Raw genomic sequence first — 21,364 nt, 5'->3', positions numbered from 1 at the left:
GTTGAGTTCATTGGCAACATTACGCTCTTTCTAGTTCTTTTGATAAATGCCAACCTCTGCAAGTTTTTAATCAATTTCTCCTTTTTTTTTTCAAATGGTGCTCTGTATCATTTGAATGTTAAATTCAGATCTCCTTATATCCAAAAGAGGTTGCTGAGAAACATCTGATCCATCCCAGCCACCTTGCAGAAATGCAGCAAAATTATGAGGTGAAAAATACTTGAAGTCCTTACAAGGGTACACATGTGGGATTACTACTTCTCAAGACAAAAACAAGTTATTCAAGACATTACATTTGTCAGGAAGGGAAAGCTAAGATTATGCTGACAGTTGAAACCACAATCCAGCAAGACCCAAGATTTTAGGAGTAACAAAATTTATGAAAGTGTTTTGATATTGTCAGCATGTTAAGTTATTTAATATTTTTAAATGATTAAAAATATGAGTATTTAAGCAATAGCATAGTTACACTTAATTTTAGCATAAGTATTTATTATTTTTTAAAATATGGGTATAATTAAGTAATAACCAGTATGCATATTCTTTAGAAGAGTTTATTCTCAATTCAGATGTCGGTCCTAAAAAAATTGGTAGAAAATACCACCTCTGCCAACTTTGCATGGAAAACCCATCTATTATTATAATTTCTATGCTGGAGGTGATGATTTTACCAAAATGTAAGCTCCATGAGAGCAGAAACTTGTGCTTCTTTTGTTTATTGCTGTAGCTCTGGTGCCTTGACTAGTACCTGGAACATAATAGGTTCTGGAAATACTTGCTGAACCAATGGCTTTTATTAAACAGGTATAAATTGGCCAACAAAGAGACAGGACTGGAAAACTGGGAGGATTTACCAAGGTTTAAGAGCATTTAATACTTAGATCTTAGTCTCACTTTCAGGCTGAGGTTGAACATCAATTTGGGAATAAGGAAGGGATTTCAGCTTTGACTTTGACTTCTTCAGCCCATATGTTTACAGGTAGGTATTCACCTTGACAATTTGCAATGCCAGAGATGGCAAGGGAAAGAGGGGTTATATTTCATCTGTCTGTCTATCTTCAGGGTGTCTTGCACACAGTAGGTATTCAATACATATTTGTAGAATTTCACTGGATGATGCAACTTACGTCTTAAGGGTTGCTTTCTATTTTTCTTGGCAAATGTTAATCTGGAAACAAATCGACATAAGGACTGAACACATAGACATATTGTTATTCAGGCCTGCCACAATGATTAAGTTTGGTTTTATTTCCAGACCTGAAATGAAAAGCAGTTAACATATGGAGAAATGCTACACAACTCCTTTGCATTTGCCAGTCATTTTCAAAATGAGTGCTATCTGCATAATTTTCCATGCGGGTTTGTAATAGATTTATGTTCTATTAAGATGCTCTGGTTAAGTATTTCAATATGAGGCCCCTCAAGTGCCAGGTGGTTGACATCAATGGGCTGAACTTGCTCAATGCCGCCCACACCCAACCAGGATTCTTGTGGCAGAGCTAGAGACCCTGTGGCTGTATTTTCCCAGGAGGGTGCCGGGGGAGTTGAACACACTAGGAGAGCATACAGGGAGTGTCCTTCCCCACCTCCCGGCCACACCTTCCTCTGTCCATACTTATTCCTCCCAGTAGGTGCAGTGAACATCATTACCCGCTTTCAACACACTTTACTTCCTTTCCAGGTGGGAATCTTTACATCTAGGCCATGGGTTCCATAATTTTTCCCATCTGAAAAAAATTTACAGTTCTGGTGGGTATTCAGTTTGGTTTTCAATAATTGATATCTCAAGAAAGGCAATACAAATGCAGTGGGTGATAGTAGCAGCTTCACCTGACAGGCACCTAGCGATTTGCTCCTGCCATGCACTCTGGCCACAAACTCCCGCCAGCAGCTGAGACCTCCAACTTGAAGGCATAACATTAATGCCATGAAGCTGGGTAACAGAACAGGTCAACTGAATCTTTGCCACTATGGATGAATAAAAGCATGTAGGGATGCCCCAAACCGTAATGTTCATCTAAAGGTGTTTTTTTTTTTTCTGAACCAAAAAGGGTCCATGATAGAGGGTGGCTTTATTTGAAGCCAGATCACTTCTTGACTCTGGAAGCAATTAAGTCACAGCTTTTGATGGTTTTATTTTGTGCAGAGAAGCGAGAGAGTGACTTCTATCATGTAATTTCTTTTTTTTTTTTTCATTTTTATCATGTCATTTCTATATGAAAGGTCTAGCTTTAAATTCTTAAATTGCTTGGAGCACATGGACCGGACACATGCTAGAAGCAAATAAAGCCTCTGGCCTAGAATTTTTCTGATACAGTAACATACAGAAAGAGTTGTATTGGTCAAATAGCTCAAGGAGAGTAGCAGAGAGTTAAAAAGCCTGGGAGAAACAGATATGGGAAAAAATGCTAATAGGCACATAAGAAATGCATCTAGAAATATTACAGTAAAAATAAAAGTGGGGACTCTTTGCTAAACATAATGAAATTCGAAGGAATTTAGACAAAGATCTCAAAGAGCGTGATTGCCATCTATCAGATGGGATTAAGGGACTAAACCTGCTAATTCATTGACAAGCCAACCTCTCATTGTTGTCTTTCGACAGAGAATGACAGACAAATTAATCAGTAAAAACAGTTTTTAGATATTAACTTTAAAAAGGGGAAGAAAGGATAAGTTTCCAAAGGGAAAGAAGTTATTGGAAGCCACCTTGATTTTATGTTGACATCAGGACATTAAAAAAGGAAGAAAAGAAAGAAAGAAGAAAGAAAGAAAGAAAGAAAGAAGAAAGAAAGAAAGAAAGAAAGAAAGAAAGAAAGAAAGAAAGAAGGAAGAAGAAGAAGAAGAAGAAGAAGAAGAAGAAGAAAGAAAGAAAGAAAGAAAGAAGAAAGAAAGAAAGAAAGAAAGAAAGAAAGAAAGAAAGAAAGAAAGAAAGAAAGAAAGAAAGACAAAGATCTACTGACATTGGCAAAACTGAAATGATACTGGGAATACCCAAAGGTCAAATCCAATGAGTTGGATTTGTTGTTACATCAAAAGGTAGGACAAGTTTTAGGAGTTTGGGGGAAGTATCTCTAAGATTTTGCATATCTTAACATTTTGTGGGGAAAATCAGTTCAAGTAGCCCTATTATCCCAGTGCATGTAGAGGCCCCTGGCATATCCCTCTCATAAGCACTCTGTAATGTGTGCACTCTTTCAGGGTCGGTCAAGAGCATGAAGCCAGACTCCTGGTTCTGCAACTTAATAGCTATGTGACCCTAGGCAAATCATATCACCTCTCTGTTCCTTCATTTTTCTAGGAGTATAATGGAGGCAATCGAAGAGGTAACCTCTTAAGATCGGTGTGAAGATTAAATGAAATTATGCTACCAAAGTCCTCGCACAATTCCTGCTGTACAGGAAACACAATAAATGATATATTTCCTGGGACATCTGGGTGGCTCAATTGGTTAAGTGCATCCAACTCTTGGTTTTGGTTCAGGTCATGATCTCTTAGTCCTGGGCTCTGTGCTCAGTGGGGAGCCTGCTTCAGATCTTCTCTCCCTTGCCCCTCCCCTCTGCTCATGTGCACACACATGCACACTCACTCTCTCAAATAAAGTCCTTTTTAAAAATAGTGTTTTTCATTATCATTACGTGCAGTGATATTTTTCACTGTCATGCTCATTTCAAAGGCCTCTTTGTCCTTTTGCTCAACCTGCTTTCTCCCTCCTCTTTCCAAATATCATTCATCCTTATAGTCCCAATTTACGCCTGGTCTGTTCCAAGGAGCCTTAGACATTAGTTTGTATGCACCTCTTCTTCCTCTAAAATCCCTCATCGCTTGTTGTTTGCATGATAGATTTTAGCACTTAAATAAATTCTTTCTTATGTCACACACTTGTCTCATGATAATTAGTCATATCTCTCTGAGTGGATTTAGAATGATAGGCTGAGGGCAATCAGGGTTCCTTAAAAGATTAGATTATCATTTCTCTAAATTATTTCTGTTTTACAGATTCAGTAGTTGAGGCCCAAGGGGTGAAGTATATGCTCTAGGCTCAAAGTCAAACTAAGTGACAGGTCAGTGGGACTCCAAAGGCCATGCCCCACATCGTGTGCTACATGGGCTTTGGAGCCAGGCCAACTTGGGTTTGAATCTCTGATCTTGGGACAATTACTTAACTTCTGTGAGCTTCTTTCTCCTCACCTGTAAAATAGGTTTTTGAAGGATTATTTGAAAGGTTAAATGGAATAATGTACATAAAGCCCCTGTACAGTGCCTAGCATTGTTGAGTAGATGCTCAAAAAAAATGAAAAATAAAAATCAGGCCCTTTTCATTCCTTTCTATAACTGTAAGAATAAAGAAGGTACCTTGTAGAGTTTCTAGGCTCCAGGCCTGCATTAAGCAGCAAGGAATAAATACCTGTTTATTGACTCAGAGCAAAGTGGAGGATATTTGCTAATGACGAATGTTAGAACTCTTGTATCCCAAGAGTCTCTGACCTCTGTAGCCCTAAGAACTCATCTTTGTAGCCAAAACCAAGTGGAGACTTTGTGTCCTGTGGACATAGTGACTGAACTTTGGGGAAAGCTTCAGGTTGTGAGATGGTAACTTTCTATTCTACTTTAATTCAACATGTCTTTTGGGCAGCCCCTGGGGTGGCTCAGCCCTTCAGCCCAGGGTATGATCCTGGAGACCCAGAATCAAGTCCCACATCGGGCTCCCTGCATGAAGCCTGCTTCTCCCTCTGCCTCTCTCTCTCATTCATTCTCTCTCTCTCTCTCTCTCTCGTCTTTCATGAATAAATAAATAAAATTTAAAAAATAAATAAAACTTCCTTTATAAAAAAAATAATTCAACATGCCTTTATTACTAGTCTGAGCACTCTAAAAGACCCTAACACTGTAACAGTGATCAAGAGACAGCTTGCTTGCAAAGAATTCAGACTTACATGGAATAATACATATACTGACAAATATCCTTAACAGATTTTTTGTGCCACAGAGGAAATAGATACAAAGTGGTGTGGAAACACTGGTGGGCAGTCAAGTCTACCTGAGAGATAGAGAAGGATGCCATTTGGTTGGACCTTGTGGGTCAAATGTTTAAAGAGTAAAAATGAGTAAATGCTCCGTTAAAAGTGCTTACAGCCCCGGGGTTTGCTTTACTCTTACTTTTCCCTTAGTTCCTGAATCCTAGAGAGTGAATCAGGCAGTTCTGATACAGTTTTAATGATGTGGATTGTTGCCTACATTCTCAAATTCAGCAAAATGAAAGGGAAGGATTGCGGGAGGCGGAGGTGGGTATGGAAATGCTCCGAAGCACTGAATAATGTGCAAATGCCTCACAGCCACAGTAAGACCATACGAAGAGAGGCATCTTTCCTAAACTGATGGTGACACTAGTATCAAGTCTATTTATACAGCTCAGTAAATAAATACTGCATTAAAAATGTTCACAGCACAGCCTAATAAATCCACAGCCCAGCTCAAGTTTGGCTTATGTAAGCTGAGAGGAATCCTGGCAGACTTCCCTACAGTTTCACCCACTTTGTTTGGAAGTGTGAGATATTAATTAAAGAAAAGCGGGATTATTGCATGCAGGCTGATTTGCGCTGGCAGCAGCTTGCCAGCCATCTGTAATTGGTTAAAAGCAATTTCTTCCTAAAGATCTCCTTTGACTTCAAGCCCTACTCCTCCTCTGCTTAGCCATTGCTAGAGCTTCTCATCTCCTAGCTGGGTCTTCATGATTGGGTCATTGTTTAGGCTCTGGGAAGACTTTTCTACTATAGTGTCAAATTTTGTGTGATTTTGGTTTTTGTGGGTTTTGTTGTGTTTTGGTGGCAAGATAAGTTTATGAGAAAACAGGATCAGATTAGCATATAAGGCAAAAAACACTTGATCAAGGAGTTGCCTTTCTTTGGAGCACAAGAAATCCTACCAGGCCTAAATATGACTGAGCAAAAGAGCAGGTATGTTTTCAAAACAGTTCCTAGAAGTCCTTAGAGTAGGGAAGATAATTTCTAACTCCTTTAGACAGTATCGATAGCTACCTAGCTATTGGCAATTTGAGAAAGTTTGTCTTAGATGGTTTTTTGGTATCTTTCTCCTTTTTCTGTGGTCTGGTTCTGTGTATCCTACCCTTCTAGGTACTGAGTGCTCTCTTGTCCTCTCTTGCCATCCTTCTGCTCTAAATGAAGACTCGTATAGTTGTTTACACCTTAGTATGAATGAGTCTTTAAGCAGGTTCTCTGGTCCTTGAGGTACTTTTATTTATTTTTTAAAAATTTTAAAAAGATTTTATTTATTTATTATATAGAGAGATAGCGCAAGCAGAGGGAGAGGCAGAGGGAGAGAGAGAATATCAAGCAGACTCTGCACTGAGGAGCCTGATGTGGGACTCGATTTCATGACCCTGAGATCACAACCTGAGCTGGAAATGGGAGTCAGATGTTTGATTGACTGAGCCACCCAGGCATTCCGAGGTGCTTATAAGATTTGATGGTAATGAGAATTACAACCTATAAGGGAGTTGGAGATTTTTTATTAATCAGGTAATCATTGTTTCTTACATAGGGATGCCCTTACCATCCTTGCATGAGGTAACGTTTTAGAAAAGGCTGCTCAATCAGTCCAAGGGGAAGACTGTTCCTGTCTTTATTCTTCATCAGCTATAGATGAAGCCTGTCTCCAAGATTGGGGGGAATGCCTTGGTATCCAATTTCCCTACCCCAGTTTAGAGTCTGGGTGAAATGAGTGAAATTTACTTTTATATGTTTTTGTTGAGATATAATTTACATATCATAAAATTCACCTTTTTAAGGTTTACAACTCAGTGGTTTTTAAAAGTGTATTAACAGGGTTTTACAAGCATCACCACCAACTAATTCCAAAAAAATTTCACCACCCCAAAAAGAAACCCCAACGGTATCCATGAGCAGTCACCCTCTTATCCCACCTCTCCCCTTAATCTACTTTCCATCTGTCTGATTGTGTGTATTCTGGTCATTTCATGCAAACAGGATCATATGACATGTGGCCTCTTGTGACTAGCTTCTTTCACTTAGCATAAAGTTTAGAAGGTTCATCCATTTGTAGCAAATGTCAGTATTTCATTCCTTTTTATGACCATATCATATCCCATTATATGGATATATCAGATTTTACTTATCCCTACATTGATTGATGGACATTTCTACTTTTTTGGCCATTAATGAATAATGGTGTTATGAATATTTATGGAAAGTTTTTGTATGAATCTATACCTAAGTTCTATTTGGGAAATGTTCAGCTCTAAGCAATTTTTACACCCATATCCTTAATTAGGTTATCACCTCTCTGAGGTAACATATATCATTCCTGTTAATATCACTGGTGCTTGGCACTGCACCCTGAACCCAAGAGGTGCTCAAAATTGTCACTGATGGTGACAATTCAAAGGGCTCGGATTGTGTAAGGATGGAGGAGTTCTGTACTACAGGACTTGGAGAACCTCTGGCTCTGCTAATTCTATTGTGATGGCTGTACACTGGGGGTTTGGCCAGAGGTACAATTCCATCCCCTACGCCTGCAAAAAAAAAGAAAAGTCACCCTTCCTGTGAAGTTTTTCCCAAACCTATGACATAGGATTAGTCTGTAAATTATTTATTCATTTAACGCTGAATTGGTTCTTTGAACAAAGGATTTAGGATCATGGACTTGCCTGGTAGCTCTCTATGTGTATGTTTGTATTACCCTCATTCGATGATGAGCTTTGCAAAGTCAAGGATTCTTTATTACTCATCTTCTGTCCAGAGGACCAGCCTAGCAGCCTCTGTCATCAGAGCTGTGCATTAATTGCTTGTTAACTTGAACGTTATATGGAGCCAGATGGCCATCTAAAAGGAGAGGTGTAAAAAATGCTAACTAGTCATGACAGGAGCCTCCAGATAATTCTCCTGGTTCCCAGAACATACGGTGTGGACTTTTAAGGTTCTCTTTGGCAAGAGTCCCAGAAGATGAATGGATATTATTGAAATCAGTGCTGGATGAGAAAACTGAGTCATTCCACACATTCCCTGTTTTCACTGGGAAAGTGTGCTCTAGGCTCGGCATCTACATCACTGAGCCTTGGGGATTATCTTCTTCCGGGACATCAAGCCACCTCCTCCTCCAGGAGGCTTTCATCATGGTGTAGAGATCAGCTTGTGGCCTCCAGAGCCAATCTGCCCGGTTTAAATTCTAGTTCTGTCATGTTCTAGCCACGAACAAGTTATTTAACTTCTCAATGTTTTAGTTGCCCCAGCCAAAACATGGTTTTACAAAGCTGTGGTAAGGCTGGGTAGCATGGCCACCCTGGACGTAAGGCATGATTAGCACTCCATTCCACCCTCATCTCTTTCCTCTCTGAACTCCTCCATTGCTGTGCAGTTTGGTAATTAATTGTTCTCTACTTTTTCTGATAGGGTGATGGTACTTGGCTTCCAATCATGTTCCTGGTGGCCTCACTTCTCCAGAACATACTTGGGAACCAAGAGGTAAGCAAATGACAGCACCACAGTCATCACCATCAAGATAACCAAGCACCCCTCACAGAAATGTCACAGAACCCCGAATTAGAGATGAATGGGCTTTAATAACAAAACCTCTCACACTCTTGGCCTATTAACTCTTAGTTTATGTATGTTTAGAACATCAACTGCTTTAAACAGTTTTAAACACGAGCCCCAGCCCCAGCTTTAAACACGAGCAGTCCATTCTAGAGCATCACCGTCCACCAGAATGTCCTGTGATGGTAGTCTATATCCGTGCTGTCCAGTACTGAAGTCACTTGCCACATAGGACTGCTGACCACTTCAAATAATGGCTAATGTGACTGGAAAACTCCATTGAAATTTTATTTAGTTTTCATTAGTTTAAATTTTAAAAGTCACACGTGGCTAGTGGCTACTGAACTGGGCAGCTTCAGAGCCCAGTACTGTGAGTGCAAGATTCACTTAAACCCTTGGTTTTCCAGAACCATCTAGCCAGAGTTGGTATTGAGAATGGCTTCTGAAATCCTTCCAGATCCTTGATGATTAGACAAAGATTTCATCAACTCAGATGTTTTAAAGACTTTTTCCAATAAAACACATTTCTTGCATATCTGGAAATTCAACTTCACTAAAGAACTCTGAGTTAATCCACATTCTTAATCTGAAAGGCCTCTCCCTTTGGGCCTGTTTATGATACTTTAAATTCTCCTTATTATCCTAAGGGAAGGTCATTTGGCAAAAGTCCTAAAGAGAAAGGTGGGGGCGGCCGGGGTGGGGGGTGTTGTGGTGCTTGGGCTTCTCAGCTTATTAAAGTATTATTGTTATTTAATAACACCTGTCTTCTCTCTCTCTCCATACACACATATGTACATATATGTACGTGTACAGTGGTTCACTCAACATAACCACAAATGCCTTTCTGGAACCTATGCAAAGATGTCAGCAACTTCAAGTAAGAGTGGATGTGTTTGGCCTTGCGCATTCATTGCATATCTCACCAGCTGCTATTTAGAATCGACTCTGGATAGTTTGCATTCTCAGCAGAGAGACAAAGTAGAAAGATATGGACTCCCTCTGGAGTGGGTTTTTAGGGGCACGAGGCCATAGCAAGAAGGAGTGCCCAGAGAGGTGGCACCTCCCAAAGCCCTGAAGTAAAGGTGTTGGTCTGGGAGCTGGAGGTGTGTCCTGGGCCTTGGAGAGCCCAGGTCAGCCTCTTCCCATTTCTGGGCTCTGCTTTCTTCCCCAGCAAGACTGAAGAGCTGCACCAGGCCTGGGATACGATGACCAAGAATAGTTTATAATCCATGCTTGTTACTGCCTTTCCTCCAGAAATATGCCTAGAACAGCCACCCCCGCCCCCAAGGACAGCAGGCTCAATCACTCGGCGGTCCCCGGGCCCCAGCCCATGTCTATCCACCTGGAATCGAGTTGGGATGAACATCAAGGGTATCTCTGGAAGGAAAGGGATCACTGCACTGAGGACGGGTGTGGATGTGGCTGGGGGTGGGCGGCGTGAGGAGGCCTGTCCCAGTCTCTCGGCTCTGGGGAAATTATATTAATATGAGGCACAAGTCTTTCTAGGCCTGGCCTGGAGACCTGCCCCCACCCCTCAGCAGCCTGTCCTCAGCTCTCCGCCCGGCGGCAGAAGAGGACCCCGAAAGCAGGGCTCTGGGGCACAAGCCTTGATCACCAGACCTCCGGGCCGGTTCAGTCAGCAGCTTTCCTTGGGGTCACCACCTTTGTTAGGAGGAAGAAAGGCCCCTCACGGGGCAGGGACCCAGGCTGAATCCTGGGGGAGAGTGGCTGGCCCCGGCTCTGGGAAGGGAAGGCACAGAGAATGAAGTGGGACACTGAGGAACGGCCTGGCCTGCAGGACTGGCTTCACCTGAAGCTGAGCGCCAAGTTCCCTACGTCCACCCCAATGCCCTGGGCATCTAACGGCGTGCGGCAGCACAGAGTCCAGACAACGTTGCTTCTGGCAGGCCCTTTAGGACACTCCCCAGGGGCCAAGAGCAAGGAGCGAACACTGGGTTTCTCACCTCCAGAATAGGGTTCTTTTTGGAGAAGGAGGCAGGGGGTGGTCGCCATTAGCCTCTTCCAGAATCATTGAAAACTGTGGGCCCTCGCCCCTCAAAAACTCCCACATGCACATTCCACATTCTGCAGCCTCTCAGGAGACACACCTGCCTCTCCCCCATGCCCCCCGGGGATGATGCTGCTCGATTGCCCCTTGTCCACTCCATCTGGGAGTGGCCATTAGACTAGACAAACCATGAGAGACTCCTGACTCTGGGAAACAAAGGGTTGCAGAAGGGGAGGCAGGCAGGGGGATAGGGTAACTGGGTGATGGGCATTAAGGAGGGCACTTGATGGGATGAGCACTGGGTGTTACACTATATGTTGGCAAGTTGAATTTAAATAAAATATTTTTCAAAAAGAATGCAGATTCCAGGGGCCCACCCTGGACCTATGGAATCAGAATCCTTGGGTTGTGGGTGGGGGAATCCTGGAATGTGCCCTTGGGATTCCTTTGGGGAGCAAAGCCCTCGAGTGAAAGGAGCCCCTAGAGTAGGATCCCCTTAACAAGCCCCCTGGCTGATTCAGCTGCAGGCAGATGATTAGGGAGGGAGAGAGGGCTGGAAGCTGGCTCACCACCTCACTCTGGAGTACTGAGAAGAGGCTGGGCGCCAGGAATTCTGTGAGCTGGGTGAGGCTTTAGCTCATCCCATGAGGGGCTTAAGGCCTGGTGGCTAAGGTCTGTCCATCTACCTAATTTTAGCTTTTATTAGCATTACAGTGTAGACTTCTGAGCCAAACAAGGGAAAGACCTTCGCGCTTCAAAGTAGTGTATCCACCCACATTGTTGGTGCTGAACGGTTTTATATTGATGGTTTTGCATTTCCTTTACTGAGGTGGCTTGGTTTCTTACTTACAAAAATTAAATATATATATGTATATATTTATATAAATTTTATATATTCATGTACACATTTATTTAAAATATATTTGCTTATATTTACATTTATGTAACAAATATAAATAATATATAAATATAAACAAATATAAATATATAAGATATATATTTATATAACAAATATACATTTATAGTAGTCTATATTTATATAAATATATAAAATTTATTTATTTTCCACACTTGTATTTTTTTCTTAAATAAAAGTGACAGGCTCTTTGCAAAAAAAAAAAAAAAAAAGAAAAAAATTCGAACATTACAGAAATGCCTCCCCCACATGGCCAACGTTGGTCCTACTTCTCAGAGATGATTCTTACTGAAAAAATAGCATTATCAAAGCAGGAGCTGCATAATCAAACTTGAGTACTCACTGCATATCAGGCAGTGGACCAGGGGCTGTACATACATCACCCATTTAAACCTCAAGACAACCTGATGGGGTAGGCATTGCTGTCTTATTAGGGATGGGGAAATTTTGTATACATGCATATGTATATGTACACACCGGTAATTTGTTTTTGCAAAAAAGGGCAATGTCACACCTACGATTCTGCAACTTGCTTTTTTCATTCTTACTATATTGTGAACATTTTTTTCCATGTCCGCACATGTAGAACATCTAACATCTGCAGAGGATCCATCCAATTACACGAAGTCCTCATAATTCAGCAATCCCCGAATAATTTTTTTTTTATTCCAAACGATGCTCCAGTGAACGTGAAAAAACGAAAAAAACGATGTGTTGTGTGAGTACACATTATTCACACAGTAGGACAAATTTCTGGAAGCAGAAACAGTAGGTGAATATGCCCACATCAGATCATTATGGTTGTGCATCTTGACCTGATACAATGCTATATGTCAATTACATTTTAATAAAACAAAGGAAAAACCAGATTCTTCAGTCTGGCTTAAAAAAAGAAACAGTAGGTAAGAATCTTCAGACAATCTGGATAACAGATCTTTATTTGAATGTGACTTCTATCTGCTGAAGGTCTTTTCAAACCTAAGTCCAAATACAAGGTGAGGATCAAGACATCTGTTTCTCAGAGCTGGTTTTAAATTCTTGGTTCTGCCACTAAACAGCTACGAAACTGGGAACCACAGAAGAAATATCTTATTATTATTACTGTTATTTTTTGACATACTATGGCACAACAGAGTGATCCAGCAATTCCATACGTTATGCTCTGCTCAACATGGTAAGTGCAGTCACCATACAACATTACTGAAGTATTATTGACTTTATTCCCCAAGCTGTATTTTTCATCCCTGAGATGTACTTATTTTGTAACTGGAAGTTTGTACCGCTTAATCTCCTTCTCTTTCTTTGCCCGTGCCCCGATCCCCTCCTCTCTGGCAACCACCACTTTGTTCTCTGTATTAATGAATCTGTTTCTGTTTTGCTTGTTTTATTAAACATTTGGAGCCTTGACGTCTTCCTGCACAAAATGACAACATGGTAAGATATATTTTCTGAAGCTTCCTTATGCTCCAGCTTTCCATTATTGGTTAGTCCTTTCACTCTCCACCTTTGTTTTTCTGCATATGAGAAAAGATTTGATGTTTTTGGCCTCGTAGGATCAATTAATTAATGAATCAATTGGTTAAGACCTTTCAAACGTAGAAGCGCTAAGTCGTTGCCTTAATTACTCATAGAGAAAACAGATCTTTGCTGCAGATGACCTACTGCTTTGACTTCTAGAATAGTTACTGGGCCTTTAAGAAAACAAGATAATTACTGAATCCAAGAGGCCACTCAGCATTTTGCACCATGGGCATGACAAGTAGTGGGAAGTGTTTGGGAGGGCTGATACGGTATCACTTCTCTTGGGAATCTTGTCTTCCTGGAATGAGCACTTCCAACTCTATGTTCCCTAACAAAGAAGGGATTGTGTGGACCACAACTTCATAGAACACACAATGCATTTTAGATGAGGGACTTACCCAATCTCTGTGTTGTGTGGGACAAAGTCTGAGATAAAAAGGCCTTACATTTCCTCTGTGTTCCATAGTCATTCTCCCCCTTGGCTCTCTCAACATCCCCGATGCAACAGCCAGAGAGGTGAGTTATTCCCGCTATTAGATACGGATGCAGAAAATCAGAGAGGTGTGCTGACTCGCCTCATCTCACACAGAGGTGTGAGGTGGAGCCTCTGCAGAGTCCAGGGCCCATCCTTGCTCCTCTGTGGTGGGTCCTAGCATGCTACTCTCCAGTTCCTTTATGCTGATTCTTTTTAATGGCTGGAGTCCTCTTCAGTGTCCTCTCCGGTCCAGACTTAACCAGTTTTAAGGGTTCGCATTTTAAGGGGCACATGCAGGCTACAGCATGGAATTTCTCTGAATTTGGGATCCGGCCAATGGTGAGTTTTATTTTCTAAAATACAAATAAGAAGGAAATCAAATGACTAAAGATTATCCATAGGATTGTTTGTTCTCAGGCTGTCCTCATTAACACCCTTTGAAGCTGGCTTTGAAGAAAAATCCTATGATGAACCACAATATCTAGGTCAGAGGAAGCCAGGATGAGCTGTATATTCAGGTGAAAGATTTTTATTCCCTGGGTGGTCACTGGCCTGAGTCTTTTCGGTAGATTCGAGAAAGCACCAATGATGCCTGATGGGCCCAGTTGCACCAGGAAACAAAAGCCTCTTGAAATAGAAAATACAGATGAAACCATACAAAACCAGCCCCTGAAAAGATTGGGGGAAAATTGAGGTTTGATGTGTCTCTTGTAATCTAGCATTTCCTCCTTTTTTTTTTTTTTTTTTTGAGATTTTATTTATTTATTCATGAGAGACAGAGAAAGGCAGACACATAGGCAGAGGGAGAAGCTGGCTCCCTGAGGGGAGCTTGATGTGGGACTTGATCCCAGGACCCCAGGATCACACCCTATTCACACAAAGGGAGATGTTCAACCACTGAGCCACCCAGATGCCCCTCCACCTTTTTTTTTTTTTTTTTAAATACAAACCCCTTCTCCTCCTCCTTTTAAAACCTCACATGGCCTCCTCTCCGTGTCCCTATTCCATCCCCAAGCCAAACTCCTTGCCTCTCAACTGTAGCCCAACAGGAGGGAAAGTAGATCTGATTGGTCCAAATGCTCTAAAACAACAGGGGCCCTTGGCTGCCCCTCCTTTGGTTCCACAATTCCCTTTTTCCAACCTTCTTTTCAATCAGCTATTTAGATTTTTAAAAAGAACTGGATATCCATTTTAACATAAACAATAGTCAGTAATGGTAGAGTGGGAAAGTAGAAGTTTTTGACCTCCCAGATAACCATGTTGGCAAACACCCCATCTTTCTCCATAGCATCTGATTGTGATCCAGTAGAAAGGGGTCGGTGGAATCAGCATAGGAGAAAGACTGTCATTCCCTCCCATGCAAGTGACTTCACAGTCTAGAAAGGCAGTCTTGATAAACAGCAGTCAGTGGTGCCCAGGTGGAGTTCCTGGATTTGCTCCCAGGCAAAAATCCATGTTTTGACTTCAGAGCTGATGGCCGGATCTTTGGGTGGGAGTAGTTTGGTAGCTTTCAGAAGATTCTATTGAACCCTTGGCCCCAGTGTGAGTTTCTGGCAGAGGAAAGTTTTTATAGTCACCTGATTGTTGGACTGAGCCCATGAAACCTAGTTCTTTTCCAAACTCCTACTCGGTCTTCAAAACCCAAGACAGACACTACCCTTCTCCAAGACACTTTTCTGGCCTTCCTCAAATAGATTCACTCCTTTTTTTCTTTCTGGTGCTGTGGCCCTCTGTTCACATCTTAGGGCACACACTGTATAGTAACTAGCACATAACATGCCTGTTTGATTCATAAGGTGTGAGCTCCTCAAACTTCAGCTGAAGCCATTTATTTTGCTCTAGGACTTAGCCCAGGATCCAGCATACACGAGATATTCAATAAATGGTGAATAAGTGACTGGATGAAGGAGTGAGTCCTTGCTTTGCCACTAACTAGTTATATTCCTTAGAAATTTATTCATCTTTGCTGGCTTTTCCCATTTAGGTAATATGGATAACACCATTTGTTTAACCAATGAGATTATTGTGTAATGCAGAAGAGATAACACCTATAGATTCATAAGCTCTCAGAGCTGGAAGAAATTTGAGAGATCTAACAGAGTGGTTTTTAGGAATTTTAAGCAAAGGAAACATTTCTTCAAGGAGAGCTAACAGAGCCAACATAGAAAACAGATAAATGATAAATATAGATTGTTTTCATTGAAGTCTTTCATATTTTACCCTTCCTCATCTCTTCCTCAACTCCTCGTTCTCTTACAAGCCCGGGAAACACGGTTTGAAAACCAACTATCAGGCGCCCAGGTGGCTCAGTTGGTTAAGCATCTGCCTTCAGTTCAGGTCCTGAGCCCATGGTCCTGGGATCCAGCCCCACATTGTGCTCCCAGCTCAGCAGGGAGTCTGACTGTGCCTTTTCCTTTGCCCCTCCCCCTGCTTGTGTGCACGCCCTCTCTGTAAAATAAATAAATAAAATCTTAAAAATTAAAGAAAAGAAAACCATCTTAGTGTAGAAAAAAAAAGCCAAAGCCCAGAGGAGAAAGTGATTTTCCTAAGGTCATGTGGCATGTTAGAAATAAACATAGGCCAGGGAAGGAATCTGCCCCACGGAGACCCTACTCATAGGCAGAGCCATGGCTAGGCCTTTGAAAACATACATCATTAATACGTACTCACACATTTTGTTTAATTCTTACAATAACTGTGAGGGAGGTATGGTGAGGCCCATTTCTCAGATGAGGTGTCTAAAGAGTAAAAAATGTGACCCTGGCCAACATTCCCCAGCCAATAGTTGGAGAAGTAAAAGCAGTAATGCTATGGAGCACCTAGTGGGTGCCAGTCCCATTTGTAAGCATGTGACAGATATTATCACACTTAATTCTCCAAAGAGTATTATCCTTACTCCCAATTTTGCAGAAGAGAAAGCCAAGGCACAAATTTGCCAGAGGAGAGGAAACACAAACCCTGAGCCAATGCGATTCCCTTGCAAGTTCCTTCTGCCATCTTCATGCTGTGTCTGAGGTCTTGGATCCTGATGGTTAGTCTCCTACCTGGGGGCCCTCTCCAGATACTACTATATGTGAAAGAATTTTGAAAAGTTTCTAAAATAACATTGTGTGACTTACATGTATACTGTTCAGATTCCACCCAAGACTTTGATCTTATTCCCAGCCAGGGCTGGTCAGCAAGACTCACCTCCTTCTTGACAGACCGGCTGAGAAATAAGGAGGCCTCGTCCAGGCCCTGGGGCTTCAGGTCATTCACGGCCAAGAGGTGATCGCCATGAGAAAATATACATCCCAGGCGCGGGGGGCCTTGCCACTGAGCCACACTGCAATGGGACACAGCATTCAATGCAAGTGTGAGACTGTGCTCACAGGACGCAGATTGGGGTTCCCTCATTATCATCATCAGCTTCTTCAGCCATGTTGCACCCTATCTGAGGCTGACAAACTCCCACCTCCACTTTCTCTCATTACTCTCCCCTTCCCCTGGACTTCTATTGCATGGTGGGAACACCCACTTATTGTATATTTCAGTAACATGCATTTTATATTTGCTTGTTTATGTGGCTGTCTTTTTTCCCAGGCTATGAGACCCCAGACATCTAGTGCTACCTTCAAAAAAAATTTTTATAGCTATGTAATTCCAAGAAGGTGTTTAATAAGTATTTATTGAGAGTGAGCACATGATGATTATACAATGACTATCTAATGAACAATAAATGAACTCATGAATGGGCAAGCTCAGGTACAGAGAAGTCTACAGTCTCAGTCAAGTATTAATTGAGCCTCTGAGAGTATAGGGAATTTGGAAAAGTGGAAGACGGTGTTTCCTGCCCTCTTATATAACTTGTCATCCCTTTACATTAAAGGGCTTTCTTGCCTTGTAAAAATGCAATCTTCCACCAAAATAAATTACAAAGTTTTAAAAATGATGTACAATTACGTAAACAGTGCTGATTTTAAGAAAATTCTCTCTTTTGTATCTGTCCTTGACCAACTGGTATCTGGAAGTCTTTGACCTTGGTCCACCCTTTTCTTTTAGACCTTATATCCTTGTTGACTTCATTAACGTCATTCATTTATCAGATAATCACTGCTCATTGATTGGGAATAATTTCCTTGGGCCATACCTATTCCTTTCTGCTTTTCCTTACCTTCAAAGAATCAGACACTTGCTGCTGACTGTACTTGTGGGTCCTCCTATCTGCAACCCACTTCCCAGCTCCAACAGCAACACCCTTATTTCTTCCTCAACCAAAGACCTCTGGTGATCACAGCAACACCACAGTCCAAGCTCTCTGTTTTGCCACATACAGAGTTTTAAGATATAATTGTCATCTCCCTATCTTCCAACCCCACTTATAATCAAGAATCCTCAGATCTCCAACCTACCATATCCGTCCTGCAGCTTCTGTGAGAGTGAGATAATTGATGATGTCAGAAGGAGAAAGGAACACACTTAGTTTCTCCACTTGGTCTTCATCAGGGATGTTACTATGAGATAAAATGTGAAAGGCACATCAGGAAACTGTCTCTGGCTCTAAACTGTACTTTCTGAGTATACTTTGGCCTCCTACACCTAAGATGGTATTTTCCAGTTTAAGATTGTCCCCCAAATTTGGAGACTATGAATTTGTTACTCATTAATGCCCTCCCACCCCTCTTGGAATGTGGTAGTGGATGGCAGACGGTGGTGTAAGAAATGGACTGTTTTTTTTTTTTTTTTTTTAAGAAATGGACTAAGTTGATTATATATCACATCCATCTGCTCATTTCTCCATAGAAATGATTCCATAGAAGACGACCCTGGAAAGAGTTAAAATGGAGAACAATCTCATCTTGGCATCACTTAAAACCTACATGTCACCCTCCTATTCTATACCCAAACCTCATGCAATTTATGTGCCCATAATTTTAACGGTAGACATTGGGTGACATGCTACCTAGTTCGGTGTGATCCAAAGTTCCAGGGCCTGAAAGACTAGCCAAGGGAGAACTTTTAGAACTATTTGAAAATGCTACCCACAGCCCAGGGGACCACTTTGCTTCCAGCTCCGTTACTCACTGTCCTTGGACACCACATCAGAGAGAAAGGGAAGCTGGTCAAAATGTTGGCTGACTTGGAGATTTTTAGGAACTACTTTAAAATTCAAACTCTGAGTAAAAAAAAAAAAAAAAAGGAAGGCTGCCTTGCTCTAAGGGCCCAGAAAGTTTTAGAAATTAGAGCTTTACTTGATTAGTATAGATAATTGCACAACAGTAAGTGAGGCCAGCTCCTTTCTGTCATTTGTGGTTTGTGCTTCCATATTGGCAGGTGGAAGACAAGAGTCCTTTTGTGAGCCCTGTTCTTGCAAGTGAAGCCTCTCATTCTGGATCTCTGGAAGGGCCTGGGATTCCTCTTTGTTATCAGCAGACTCGTGGGATGTCTCTCTGAAAAAACTAGCGTATAAGAAGTTAATACAATAACCCTCCTTCAGCATGTCTGTTTTCAACTTCCTATGGTGTGTGAATCAGATTTTGGTAATTAGGAGTCATGTGAAAATTAACAAGTGGGCAGCCCGGGTGGCTCAGCGGTTTAACACTGCCTTCAGCCCAGGGCCTGATCCTGGAGACCCGGGATCAAGTCCCACGTCAGGCTCCTTGTGCGGAGCCTGCTTCTCCCTCTGCCTGTGTCTCTGCCTCTCTCTCTCTCTCTCTCTCTCTCTCTCTGTGTCTCTTATGAATAAATAAATAAAATCTTAAGAAAAGAAAACTAACAAGGTCTTTAAGTATGTGCCCAACCCTCAGAATCACAGAATCAAATTCAACAAACTTTCCTTCTGAAATGGATATGGAGGCAAAATAACCCTTTACAGTGGGAGGGCATGGAAGGCAGAAGTGAGAGCATGAGACATAAATTCAGAATAGAAAATAAAAAAATAAATAAAAATAAAATAAAAAAAAAGAATAGAAAATAAGTTCCCCGGGGGACAGAATATGGCCTGAGGAGGTCACTAAATGGCTCTCAGTGGGTGGAGAAGCCATTCTCACTTCTTTTTGTGTTGGAATTATGGAATAATGTGTTGAACTTGGTCTATGGTAATGCTTCTTTATATTAATATATCAACAGTAATTTTTCTATAAAAGTGCATTAGCTAAAATCAATTTTAAGAAGATGGCAATTTTAGGGGTGTCTGGGTAGCTCAGTCAGTTCAGCAGCTGTCTTTGGATCAGGTCACGATCCCAGGGTCCTGCGATCAAGCCCTGAGTTGGTCTCCCTGCTCAGTGGGTAGTCTGCTTCTCCCTCTGCCTCTCCTCCTTGCTAGAACTCTCTCTCTCATAAATAAATAAATAAATAAATAAATAAATAAATAAATAAATAATAAATATTTTTTAAAAAAAGAATCGTTAGGGAAAAAAAAGAACATGGCAATTTTACCTACCAGGATTTCATTGACATGTAATGATGCTCAGTTCTCTCAATGAATTGATCTGGACTACCAGGTTCAGGAGATTCACCAGAATCACTGGAAGCAATAAAAGAATCCAACTGCAGACAAGAGGAACAGGTGTAAGGATGCAAATCCACCAATAATCGATACCTTTTTACCCCTTCCATGATGGTGCTGGGCCCTGAAATAGTAAGTACATCCACCATTGGATGAACAGTGGTGCTCATTCTTGGAGACTGAATTGGTAGAGGTTCCCCAGCACAAAGTCTGTTTTCTCCTCCTGGTTTCTCCCAGTGCTTCCGATACGGTGTTTTATCAGACTACATTGCTATTTAGTTTTCCATTTCATCAGTAGGCACTTCATGATATAAACTCTTTTTCCCAACCAGTGCTACTGTAGAATCATGTCACCTGGCTGGGTCAGAGGCTCCCACAAACACAGAGCTGGCCTCAGGCTATTCTGCTCACAGGCTAGCCAAGTTGCTTCAAGGAGCTGTAAAGGTCCTAGCAAATATTGGCTCCAGGAGGCTCTCAACTAGCCCCTCATAGCTAGGTCATTGGGGGGGGGGGGTGAGGGGGGGATGATTGCTCAAAAACCCTGAGGGCTTTTAACTGCCTGCCCAACAGATCAATCATTAACCCATAATTGGAAAAATCCATTTCAGTCAAGCCAGTCTTCCTGCTGCTCCCCTGTGAATGGTGGGCTTCCAGAGCCAGCTTTCATGCTACTGGCTTCACCTGGAGTGCCCCCTCTCCTCTGGCCTTGTGAGGCCCCACAGCCCCCTCTGACCACCTCAGCCATTGCCAGTCTCCTTCTTCTCTGAACTTCTACTGCATAGTTTTGTACTTAATTTTGGGGGGAGTATTTTTTCAATGGTTTTTCAGCTTCGTTTTCGCGGGCCTTCTGTCTGGAAATCACCTCGCCTGCCTTCCTTCCCTCATGCCCTCCACGCATATTACAAGCATCTCTCTTCAGCGCGGAGCCCTTTCTGTGTCATATGGTGGCTGGCTCCTGTTCAAGCGTCAACACTGTGAGCACGTCACCTGGGCCTGATTCATTGCTCTGTGCCACTGAACCCAGCCTAGCGCCTCTCAGGAACAGCACACAGCAGGGGCCCAGCAAATATTTGTGCAAGGAATGAAGGATTAATGGAGGGAAGGGGTTACCTCCGAAAGAATACTTTGAGGACTGATATAATAACTCTCTTCTTCTGTATCTTCAGTAGTTTCTGACAAGAAGTCGTGTGGTAAATGAGCTTGTCTGAGTCCTGGAGATTTTTTTCCCATTAAATGCTGAATGAGGAGATGGAGACAGAATTAATTCTTTTCTTTTTTCTTCCTTCTTTCCTTTCTTTTTTTCCTCTTTCTTTGCTTTTTTGCAGGGGACAGAATTAAACCACATGCTCTCTGGAAAAGCCGTAATAGATTAATTGTGTTGGGA

The 21,364-nt window shown here is 41.9% G+C and overlaps 1 protein-coding gene and 1 long non-coding RNA gene across 11 annotated transcripts in view; one reads left to right on the top strand and one right to left on the bottom strand.

The window, feature by feature from the left end:
* Window positions 1-800: 800 nt before the first annotated feature.
* Window positions 801-21,364, bottom strand: part of PLEKHS1 (pleckstrin homology domain containing S1) — a 33,644-nt gene continuing 13,080 nt past the window's right edge. For 4 of the 10 annotated variants that reach the window (XM_025467274.3, XM_025467276.3, XM_025467275.3 and 1 more), the window contains 6 exons: window positions 21,091-21,216; window positions 19,915-20,021; window positions 18,725-18,931; window positions 17,885-17,986; window positions 16,683-16,818; window positions 12,407-13,846 (listed from right to left, as the gene is read on the bottom strand). In XM_025467274.3, coding sequence (XP_025323059.3) covers window positions 13,676-13,846; window positions 16,683-16,818; window positions 17,885-17,986; window positions 18,725-18,931; window positions 19,915-20,021; window positions 21,091-21,216 — 849 coding nt within the window. In that variant the 3' untranslated portion in view covers window positions 12,407-13,675. Of the gene's footprint in view, window positions 1,169-1,650; window positions 1,728-12,406; window positions 13,847-16,682; window positions 16,819-17,884; window positions 17,987-18,724; window positions 18,932-19,914; window positions 20,022-21,090; window positions 21,217-21,364 lie in introns of those variants that run through there. The other 6 variants (XM_025467278.3, XR_003144228.3, XR_003144227.3 and 3 more) reach the window with 6 other exon arrangements.
* On the top strand, window positions 2,921-16,796 carry LOC118352727 (uncharacterized). Its single transcript, XR_004810345.2, has 4 exons — window positions 2,921-3,039; window positions 8,430-8,501; window positions 9,387-16,524; window positions 16,659-16,796. It is a non-coding gene; the product is annotated as an uncharacterized LOC118352727 (long non-coding RNA).

Source organism: Canis lupus, chromosome 28 (genome assembly GCF_003254725.2).
Source record: "Canis lupus dingo isolate Sandy chromosome 28, ASM325472v2, whole genome shotgun sequence".
NCBI classification, from domain to species: Eukaryota; Metazoa; Chordata; class Mammalia; order Carnivora; family Canidae; genus Canis; species Canis lupus.
Note: the sequence above shows the minus strand (reverse complement) of the source record. Positions and strands in the feature narration are given on the sequence as shown.